Here is an 11918-nt window from a genome sequence, read left to right as displayed (position 1 = left end):
AGTAGTTCCCGGATGTAAGGATACCAATATGATTTACAAAAACCAGTGTTTTCAGTGATTGGTATCACACTACCACTGCAATTGTTACACGGACACATCCGAGTCAGCTGGGATACAACTGGAGAATATACAAACATAGCAGTTACCAAATTTATTCTTTCTTGATTTTTAAAAATCATATTTGATTATATATATCAGGATGGAACCAGTCCGAGTAATCTCTCGCAGAGCTAGACTGCCACAAAAACACATGTTTATCGTCTTGTACTGTCTGTTGGGTGCCCAGATACTCCTCACTGGGCTGTACTTATTGCGACCTGGTGGCGTTCAGCTACAGAAGAAACTACTTGATATCCAGAAGAACTTCCCAACCCGCGGTGGATTCGACAACGATCCCGCGGAAGACAAAAGCGTAAAGACTCAGCCAACGGTGGAGGAAGACTGTCCAGAACATCCCAGTACGCTAGGTGAGAGATCTAAATATTACAAGATAGGAAGCCTGGGTGTCTTTGTGGAAGGGTGAAAGAGGAAAGTTTTAGTTGTTGTTAGTGTGTGTGTGTGTGTGTGAGAGAGAGAGAGAGAGAGAGAGAGAGAGAAAGAGAGAGAGAGAGAGAGAGAAAGAGAGCTGTGACACAGTCTTGGCGGATTATGGGCGGCCAAAAGGGCAAAAAATCATGTCGTCGATTTAGTTATGTTTCGTCGATTCACTGCCTTCCCATCGATTCAGTTTCAAGTTTAAACGATCCTGTCATAAATTCAACATCTACTTTCGTCAATTCAACTGTCAAACATTTCTCATCTACGGTGTATTAAAACCAATGCTATCACTATTTTCGTCGATCGTGTAACTATTCTCGTCGATCGTCTAATCTCGTCGATCGTCCAACTAATCTCGTCGATCGTGTAACTATTCTCATCGATCGTCTAATCTCGTCGATCGTGTAACTATTCTCATCGATCGTCTATTCTCGTCGATCGTCTCATCGATCGATCGCCAGAGGGCGCTGCGGTAGCACATTGGCCTATCACATGACTATCAAAATGGCAGACAACAAAATGATTGCTAGTGAAATAAGAACATTTTCTCAACCCTTTTGTATGGGCGGCCAAAAGGGCAAAAATTCATGTCGTCGATTCAGTTATGTTTCGTCGATTCACTGCCTTCCCATCGATTCAGTTTCAAGTTTAAACGATCCTGTCATAAATTCAACATCTACTTTCGTCAATTCAATTGTCAAACATTTCTCATCTATGGTGTATTAAAACCAATGCTGTCACTATTTTCGTCGATCGTGTAACTAATCTCGTCGATCGTCAAACTGTTTTCGTCGATCGTCTAATCTCGTCGATCGTGTAACTATTCTCATCGATCGTCTCATCGATCGATCGCCAGAGGGCGCTGCGGTAGCAACACGTGCTTCTGTCTGTCAATCACGCGGTAATTTTTAACTCGGCCAGCCATGGTCAGAGTTAAGCACAACTAGAAAATAATGTCCCTACAACCGAATATCTTTTAATTATTAACAACTAAAATTGAAATTGTTGAGAAAATGTTATTATTTCACTAGCAATCATTTTGTTGTCTGCCATTTTGATAGTCATGTGATAGGCCAATGTGCTACCGCAGCGCCCTCTGGCGATCGATCGATGAGACGATCGACGAGAATAGACGATCGATGAGAATAGTTACACGATCGACGAGATTAGACGATCGATGAGAATAGTTACACGATCGACGAGATTAGTTGGACGATCGACGAGATTAGACGATCGACGAGAATAGTTACACGATCGACGAAAATAGTGACAGCATTGGTTTTAATACACCGTAGATGAGAAATGTTTGACAGTTGAATTGACGAAAGTAGATGTTGAATTTATGACAGGATCGTTTAAACTTGAAACTGAATCGATGGGAAGGCAGTGAATCGACGAAACATAACTGAATCGACGACATGAATTTTTGCCCTTTTGGCCGCCCATACTTTTGGCCGCCCATAGCGGATGACCTTACAAAAATTGCTTCTGAAAACATCTGTGACATCAAAGACACTACGGTACAACAACAGGAAAGATCTCGAGCTAAGAGGTCAGAGGTTAGCGGCCAATGGTCTCATAGCTCATTGAAGTACTAGTTAGTCCATATCCTAAGATCTCACATTGCCTTTTTATGTACAGACACAGATGTGTCTGTACATTTAGCCGCCACCTGCGTCTGTCGTCGCCGTCGTCGTCGCCGTGCACTTTCACCGATAACACGATAAGTGAAAAACCGTTTTACCTTTTGACTTGAAACTTACAAAAATGATGAATATTCATAAGATACAGGTTAAGTTCGAAAATCAGCATGATTGGGCCATTTTTATGGAAGTTATGCTATTTTGTTAATTTTTTTTAGCATATGTGCAACACCGATAACACGATAAGTGAAATACCGTTTTACCTTTTGGCTTAAAACTTGCAGAACTGATGAATATTCATAATACGCAGTTCAAGTTCGAAAATCAGCATGATTGGGCCATTTTTATGGAAGGTATGCTGTTTTTTCACTTTTTTTCAGCATATGTGCAACACCGATAACACGATAAGTGAAATACCGTTTTACCTTTTGGCTTAAAACTTACAGAACTGATGAATATTCATAATACGCAGGTCAAGTTCGAAAAGCAGCGTGATCGGACCAATTTTATGAAAGATATGCAGTTTTTTTTACTTTTTTCAGCATATACATTGGCCAATTGTCTTGAAATTCACAGGGGTGATCAGTCTTACTAAAATACAGATTAAGTTCGAAAATAAGCTCAATCGGTTCAGTTTTGGTGAAGTTATGCCTTTTTTTGTAAATAAGTGTTTTTTCCTCAGAATTAATTCTTAGGCATGTTAACAATCTCATTCGTGAACAAATTAAATATGTAAAGGTGTTCTCTTGACATCTTCTGCATCTTAACAATATTGTTACTTGATTATATGAAAATGATGGTAAACCTGTTATTGTGTATTGTGCAATAAAGTGTCAAAATGGAAATAAACTGATATCTTTACGGTTTGTCAGATTCAATAATTCACCATGTACAGCATATCAGAATGAAGCAATTTGGACATTTAGAATTGTTCTATTGATATTTTTCCTATGGCAACAATTTTCTTAATTGATCATTTAAAAATGACAGTAAATTGATCATTTTGTTATATGTAAAAAAGGTGTTGAAAGTGGAAAGAAAATCATTTCAGTACAGTTATCTCTTGTTTACATTTTGGCATTTTGAAGGTGTGACTCTGAACTTCCATGGCCTCGAAGACCTTTCCATGTCACATTTTCTGGATATCCATGATACTTTTACTTTATTATTAAAAATTGATGGTCATTATGCTGTTAAGCATTATGTTATATTGCATGAAAGTTGAAGAAAACCCTATTTTGGACATCGCTGTTTCATAGGACTGAAGTGCAGCTTGGGTTGGAAAATCAGTGTGATTGTTTACTGTTTTGGAAGCAATGCAGCTCTATAGAGTGCTATATGGGGCTACTGTTTATGGATGGTGGTCAGTGCGGTATGTAATTGTCCCTTGGGTAATCACTAGCTAAATTCAGAACTATTAAATCACTTGCCTAATTAATTTTCAAGTGCCCATTAAATAAATTACATAAAACACACGCTGAGAGTTCCCAGTAAAGTCCCATAGGTTAAGCTCTCGTAACTGTGTCCAATAATTATGAATCGGTGATAATTATGCTGGTAAATGTTGTTTAATATTGCAAATAAGTTTACAAAAGAAAAAAAAATTGTGTAACGCCAACATTAATGCTATAGATAAATAACAGTGCTTTATTACCCTCCAGCACATCTGGGTTATTCATATCATATTAATACAGCAAGATTAAAAGTTTGAATAGCAGCTTTATTACCCTCCAACACATCTGGGTTATTCATATCATGTTAATACAGCAAGATTAAAAGTTTGAATAGCAGCTTTATTGGAATATTTTTGTTGTGTTTTCTTTTTAATATTTTTCAAACACTGGCATTTTCAACTCCCATCCACCTGAAGCTCCTCACATTTTCTGTACTTCCACATAAGCAGTTGCATTGGTTTTTATGTCTTTAAACATTCTGTAATGTTATTTTATGCACTGTCATCATTTTTCAAATATTGGGATTTTCATTATGTGAATGTGAACTCTCATGGTCCTGAAACTGTAATCTTATTGAAGGGGCGGATTGAGGCCGTCTTCTGGGTCTTCCAGATGTCGGTCAGTTTTTAAAGTTTACATTGACGGGTATCTATTTTTTTCTGTTGGAAGACCATCAGAAATGGAGGATGGATCAACAAAGATAATTTGGAATACTGTCAGAAAATATCTCTGGATCTGCTGCTGTTATTGACCATGTTACCTGTTGTGCATGATTAAAATTCAGTGTTGATTGACGGCGATATTATAAGCATTATTTATTATTGCATCAAAATTGACAAATTGCCCCTTTTTTTTTGCATTTTTATTTTCTGTTTTTGTATGTACATTTGACAGCTTTGCTCCCTTGTTCATTATATCTGAGCATCTGCGCCATTATACTTACCTTACATGTACATCTAAAGGGGGTGCCACTGACTGAGCTGCCCGGGCTGTTTGTGGCTCTCCTAGTTTTGTGATTTTTGTAACTAGAAGGAGTTATATTGACACTCAATTTTTTATATAACACTTTTTAAATGGTTCAGGAATCCATTGATTGCCATGCCACAGAGGCTTGGACACTGGTTTGGTGATATTTGGACAGTTGCTGTTTCCTGCACAAGGATTGTAACCAAATCTTTAGCTGGCATAGTGTTCTGTATGCACTGTTACCATAGCTAATACTATGTATTTTCAAGTAGAATTCTGTTCACCCAAGAAAATGAGCCTTGGGGCATTTACAGGTACAGCTCACAATGCATGGGCCCACACTAGGAACTTCCTTATTGACATAAATGCCAGGGGAAGTATTGTCTGTCAGCCTACACTTGGACTACAATTTTTTCTCATCTACCGTCCTCCAAACAACCCGACCTCGGACTTCTTCAGTGAATTTGCAACCTTATTGGAAAAGGTCGTCCCAAAACCAGGCCATCTCATAATCGCAGGGGATTTCAATATTCATGTTGATAATTCTCATTCCCGTGATGCTTCACTTCTGAATGAAATTATATTTTCTAGAGACCTTCAACAGCACATCATCTTCCCAACTCACCAAAAAGGGCACACTCTTGACTTATTGATAACTCGCGCATCAGATAATCTTCTCTTTTCAACTGACTCAACAAACTATTTGAATTCAGACCATAGTCTCATAGAATTCTGTCTGAATGTGGCTCGTCCTCCTACGGTCAAAACTACGATTTCACGTAGAAACCTGAAAGAAATTGACTCTGATGTTCTTAAAGCAAAGCTTCAGTCTGCCTTTAACTCCTTCCCACCTGATACCAATGCAATTGGAAAAACTACTTCAGAAGATGTGGACACTCTTCTGCACTCATATCACAACACCATAACCACCATACTCGACGAACTTGCTCCAGTCAATACTCGAGTAACTCGCAGTAAGTCAACAGCGCCATGGTTTTGTAGTGAACTGTCTGAGATGCGAAAATCAGTTAGAAAATGTGAGCGTAAATGGCGCAACACTGGTCTGGAAGTCCATCGCCAAATTCACGCCTAGAGTACTGTCGCCGTGCTGATCAACTGAAATCTGACTACCACAAAAAACGCAAAGTGGATTCCAAAAGTCTTTTTATGATTGGTGAGGAGTTAACCGGCTTTAAAAAATCAGCAACAACCATTAAACCAACACTGTACTCTGACGAGCAACTTTATTCTGTATTCCTGGAGTTTTTTAAACAACAAAATAGAAAAACTTCGAAAATCCTTTGAAAGCGGAATTAACAACTCCACTCTACAAGAAGTTGATCCTTCTACATCTCCGAGTTTTACCATCGCTACTCCCGAACTAATAAAAAAGCTGATAAATGCCGCTAAGCCAAAATCATCAGAATTGGACATCCTTCCAACTAACCTCACAAAGGAATGCATAGAAGAATTACTACCTTCCATTACTAAGCTTTTCAACACATCTCTTCAAAGCGGCGTAGTCCCTGGATGCTTCAAGAAAACTTTAATCAGACCACTCATAAAAAAGGCCACAGGCAAGCCAGACCCTAACGACCTGCAGAACTACCGTCCCATCTCAAACCTCTCATTTCTTTCAAAAGTACTGGAGCGCCTAGTAGCAACACAGCTAACTGACTATCTGCATACTCATCCACTTTCTGCAAAGGTTCAATCGGCATATACATATGGTCTTCCTACCTACCAAATTGAAAAACTTCAATCTGTCCAAAATGCTGCAGCACGACTACTGCCCAAAACCCCTCTCAGATCAAATATTTCACCCATTTTATTCGAACTACATTGGCTTCCTGTACGACAGAGAATTGTTTTTAAATTACTGCTTTTTGTTTTTAAATTCACCAGAGGTGAATGCCTCTCATATTTTAACTCGATGCTACATCTAAGTACACCCATTCTCACCAGGTCTACCAGATCCACCTCCAATCTTTGTTTTATCAGAAATGATAATAAAAAAAAACAACCAAAACCTATGGCCACCGGGCATTTTCAATGGCAGCGCCTATTTTATGGAATCAACTACCCTCATACATTCGGACTATTGATAGTGTTGAGGTTTTTAAAAAAGACTTAAAAACATTCTTATTTTCACAGTATTTTAATTAATATTTTCTCATTTTAGCAGAAAAAAGTTTTATTGTTCAGACCATTACTATTTTAACCAGCATTAATTATTTTAATTTTTATTACCTTAGCTTTTATTATCTATATAATTAGTTGTAATCCTGATAATTTTATCTGTAAACAGCACTGAGACGGTAGTGTAGTGCGGTTTTAAGAAATAAATATTATTATTATTATTATTATTATTACATCCTTCTATCTGTCCATTTGACCTCGCGCATAAAGCAGTCATACTAAGTTGTCTTATTTCTTAAATAACTACACACATTTCTAAAAACGCTACTTTAAAAGTTTTAAAAGTAGCGTTTTTCTTGTAGGCATCCAAAAGTAACAATACACTTTTGAAAAGATTTTGTTACTTCGTACACTTTGTAACATTGCAGTCTGTTTTTGAAGTGTTGCATTTTTTTATCCACTTTGTAAACAGGCCTATCATCGCCCAAATACTGTATAAATGTTTCAAATCCTCTTTGTTAGAAAGGAGCAATACGTCTAAATGCAGTCTGATGAACTTTTTGCAATAGGAATTTTCGAAAACACGAATGGTGGCGACAGCGCTGGCTGTTTATCTCTTTGTTAAATTTATGTTTATTTATAAATGAAGCCATTTTGGAAATAGAAAAATATAAATTGTAAAATTATTTTTAAAATTAAAATTCTTAATTTCATAGATTCAAATTAATCAATGAAATATAACACATATTGATTCAGAATGTTGTAAAACAAGTTTTTATGATAGCCTGAGACAAGTCGACGTTATATATTTAAAGCCGCTTGGAAACCAGGCAATAAACGTTCTGGATTCGTCCGTGTAGCACTTAATACAAATGATATTTTCCCTTTTGTAACAGTGGGCCTCATCCGTATTGATCTCAACGTGTCAACAGATCTAAATGAACAGAAGAAAGCAATGCCAGAGGTCGACTTTGGGGGGAGTGGAAGCCTTCTAAATGTAAATCCAGGTAGGTGAATGCTTGTCATTTCTACAGGTCTTAATTAATACGGCTATCTTTTACAGTTGACAAATGCCGGTAACGTGACAGAGAGTCCCCCATGATAGAAAGTCCGCTTCCCCTTCATTTGCACAGGTAAGCCTCGCCCTAGATTTTCACCTACTTAGATCAGGCTAACCCTAACCATTATAACTAAATGGAGGACTTTCTGTTGCACGGACCCTCCCGGATCTGAGTTGCAAAGTTTATACTATGAATATCTACAGATATAACAGAGTTTTTGTGAAAAACAGAAAAAAAGTGACATGCGTATCGTGGTTTACATTGGACGCCTGGACCCGTAACTCGAAAGCATCGCGCATTGTGATCGAGGGCAAACGTCTCGATTCCATAACTCGCCCATACACGCCCCATACGGGGGTTACGGAATCGAGACTCGTGTGCTCGGTCGCAATGCGCGATGCTTTCAAGCTACGGGCCCTGGTCATTTTTTTTGACAGCCTGGGTGTTGACGCTCTCGACTCCCTGGCACCTGAGGTGGAAACTGTGACCACATGGCCATCCGATCGTAGAGTCTTTGTAGGATATAGACTAGAAAGACATACACTACGCTTTGACCCACCATCTACTGAACTGAAACACTTGATACACCAGACTGCAGACAAAGACTATAGTTATAAAACAATGTTTAGTTAACATATGCTGGTATACCTTTTATCATTGCATTTTGTCTAAACATGTGTTGATTGATTTGTTTATTATATTTTTATTCAGACATAAAGTGGCAATTATCATCCCATATCGTGATCGTTTGCAACATCTTAAAATGCAGCTCAGATACCTCCACCCGTTATTACAGAGACAGCTGGTGCACTATAGGTTATTTGTGGTAGAACAGGTAATAACCAGAGAGAGAGAGAGAGAGAGAGAGAGAGAGAGAGAGAGAGAGAGAAGGGGGAGAGAAAAAAATATTATAACCAGAGAGAGAGAGAGAGAGAGAGAGAACAAAGAGAAGAGAAGGAGCTGTAAAATAAATATCTATCTATCTATCTATCTAACGTAGGCAGGAGTAGGTACCTGGAACAAAGGGCGTGTTATGAACGCCGGATTTCTAGAAGCCGCCAAGCTTTTCGATTTCCAGTGCGTCATCTTCCATGACGTGGATCTAGTGCCGGAGGACGATCGCAACACGTACAAATGCCATCCTCTTCCTTTACACATGTCATCGGCGCCGAGTCAGGATAAATACCGGTAACCTCACCATGTTATCTTATATATCATTGGATATATCTGTGATAAATGTTAATAACGATACCAATATTTCAATATATCCAGTATGATGATTTAAATAGTTAAGGTTAATTACAATGCAATCAGTGCATTCCAAAGCTATTTTTTGTTCTTTTAATTTCTACATTTCATGCTATCCCTGTACACGGACCACTAGTGTTATTGGAATAACAGGACTCCATAATTTCAGGCAAAAAAATGGCCTGAACTGGACTCATTGTAGAATAGTACTTTAATAGAGAAAATTAAAGATTGCACTTAATCAGAAAATTATTAATGGCTTCACCAAGGCACTGGAAGTCATTTCAAAAATGACCTTACTCTTGTTAAATATTGAATTGTATTATAGAGTAAGTCCATGTCTATGGCTGTATTCCCAGAGCTTTTAGATCGATCTGTCCCCGCGGGGAGTCTCACTAGATTACTGTCAGATAATCCGGCTTAAATGTCCGTCCCGCCTACTACAAGCTGTAAGGGGGTAATTAAATTTCGTGTCCGCTCGGCTGACAGCTATTTAGCCTGAACCCCCAGAGAGTTAGGTCGATCTAAAGTAGATCGATCTTATCTCTGGAAATGGGGTCTATGATGAGGCAGGCAACGTGTAGCTTTTAAGCGCAGAACCAGGCCATGTCAGGAGCTCTAGTATTAGTTATGTCAGGTTGAAAAGCTTAGACGTATACAGAGAAAACTGTCATTTATTATTATTATTATTATTATTATTATTATTATTATTAATTTATTATTATTATTATTATTATTATTATTATTATTATCTAGAACAAGGTACACCTTTCTAGTGGGTGGAGTGATGAATTTTCCTCGTGAAGACTTTCTGAAGCTGAACGGTTACTCCAACGAGTTCTGGGGGTGGGGCGGAGAGGACGACGACATGGCAGAGAGGTGAGAAAGAGAAATTCATAGTCTCACTTTATGTCAACATCATTTTCCTTTTTGAAATCACTCTACAACAACAAAGTGGTTTAATACTTAACCATATTTTATTTTCTCCAAGGTTAAAGGCCTCAGCCAAGGGTTTTGAGCGAGTTCCAACGGACATGGGTCGGTACACGTCCTTAATACACGGTGGCAGGGACAAGAACCCCAGAAGGTAGGCACATATAATACATTTACATCGTTCTTTTAAGACCAAATGAAATCTCGGTCAAAAACCGATTTCAGTTCGTTTTCTAAACTTAAGCCCAACGCACACTGTGACTTACGAGCTTAGCAACTAGCCTTGTGGGGTTACAGCTTATGATGAAGGCACCACTGATTTATACTTGAGTCCGGTAGCTGAGCACTGTAGGCAGGAGTGTTTATCGGGCTTTCTTTTCACGTTTAACTAGTGCATATGGTATATGGCATAGTAATTAATTCAGGGACACTATCATACTAGTAAATAATTCCTATTAATTTTATATTTTCATAAAGCCATCTATTCGTATCTATTTCTTCAAAATGTACCACAGGTATATAATTTTTCAAATGTACTTTCAGAATTGCTCTTTTGCAAGACTCGAAGAAACGGCAGGCAAAAGATGGCGTCTCGTCTTTACCCTACAGACTGCTCTCCTCAACTAATGCAAAGTTATACACACATCTTTTAGTCGTCGTTTAAATTTGAACTCTTTAACAAACATTTTTTAAAATTTTGGGCAAATAGATATACAACGATACAAAAACAACGAAAAATAATATAAGTTGTCATAAGATTTTTTCATATATGCTCCAAGGGACCCGGCCATGTCACGTACAAGTAAGCACAGCGACAACACATCGAAGGCTATGTCACGCAGACGACATTTTGGCGTGTTTGAGACTATAATTTCTACAAAATGTCAATTTCAGGACAAAACGGATTTTTCATTATACATGTAGTACATGTACCATTATGTTTTATATGTATAATATAAATAAACAAAAGCCTTTCATGCTTGCCACGGTTTAAATTTTATAAAAAATCTAAGTTTACACAGTTGCATGTGTTTTAACATTGTTGACTTCCCTTGTCTCTATTTCGAGAATTCGGAAGTATCGGTCAACACACGAAAATCAGAATAAAAAAGGATATCGCTGCTACCTGTCGCTCGACAAAAATTCTTTTAGTATGCTTTATATCTGTCATTAACCTTTCAACGATTTTTTATCGCATTTTGCAACATAACGATTGTATTTTTTAGTAGGGGGGGGGGTCCATTATTGTAATTTTTATGGTGCAGAAGCCACCAAAATCACCTTCTAGCCTCCCAACCCTAGAAACATGAAAAATGTGTAAGCGTACCTGTAAATGGCCCTGAGTACTTCTGAAATTTTACTACCCGAGAAACCCATGGTTATTTAAGTTCAATTCAAGAATCTTAAAATGAGAATCATTCAACCTAGCTAACGTTAGATGGAATAACAGAGAAAGAATATTATGTTAACCAATGATTATATAAATAAATAAATAAATAAATGAACGAGCCCATATCGGATTACGATGGTACAGATATAGTACAGGGTGCTGAATTTTAAGCGAAATAGAGAAGATAATTGTCGAGGCAAAGCGAATATTACTTTCTAGTTTTTTAAGCACACACATTTATCTTTATATGTCTCTCTCAGCCCTTTCAGTCCCTCCCTCCCTCCCAAAAAGTGAGAGTCATTTAAAAATTACCCACATCCAAATTTTTTGAATGGACACATGTTAATGTGGCAAGAGTTCGAATGCCATTCGTGCATATAGATGTAGAACGGTCATGTTAACATCTCTCAATACCACCTTAACTGTTTTAATATTTTTGTTAATCGTTAATATTTGTACACAGTTGGATATTGTTGCAATTCTGTATATACCCCCTCAAAATATGCTCCTATGAGCAGTGTCTTTGATATCAGTATATCACCAATCT

At 37.8% G+C, this 11918-nt stretch overlaps 1 protein-coding gene across 1 annotated transcript; it reads left to right on the top strand.

Annotated features, from left to right (window-relative positions):
• The first annotated feature begins 7 nt into the window (after positions 1–7).
• On the top strand, positions 8–10958 carry LOC106166703 (beta-1,4-galactosyltransferase 4). Its single transcript, XM_086997580.1, has 7 exons — positions 8–467; positions 7636–7746; positions 8512–8635; positions 8801–8988; positions 9805–9927; positions 10040–10135; positions 10525–10958. The coding sequence occupies exons 3-7, from the start codon at positions 8564–8566 to the stop codon at positions 10643–10645; spliced, it is 600 nt and encodes a 199-aa protein (XP_086853706.1). The 5' UTR covers positions 8–467; positions 7636–7746; positions 8512–8563; the 3' UTR covers positions 10646–10958.
• The last annotated feature ends 960 nt before the right edge of the window (positions 10959–11918 follow it).

Source organism: Lingula anatina, chromosome 10 (genome assembly GCF_051362555.1).
Source record: "Lingula anatina isolate TDL-2025a chromosome 10, LinAna3.0, whole genome shotgun sequence".
Taxonomy (NCBI): Eukaryota; Metazoa; Brachiopoda; class Lingulata; order Lingulida; family Lingulidae; genus Lingula; species Lingula anatina.
This window is presented reverse-complemented; position numbering and strand designations above follow the sequence as displayed.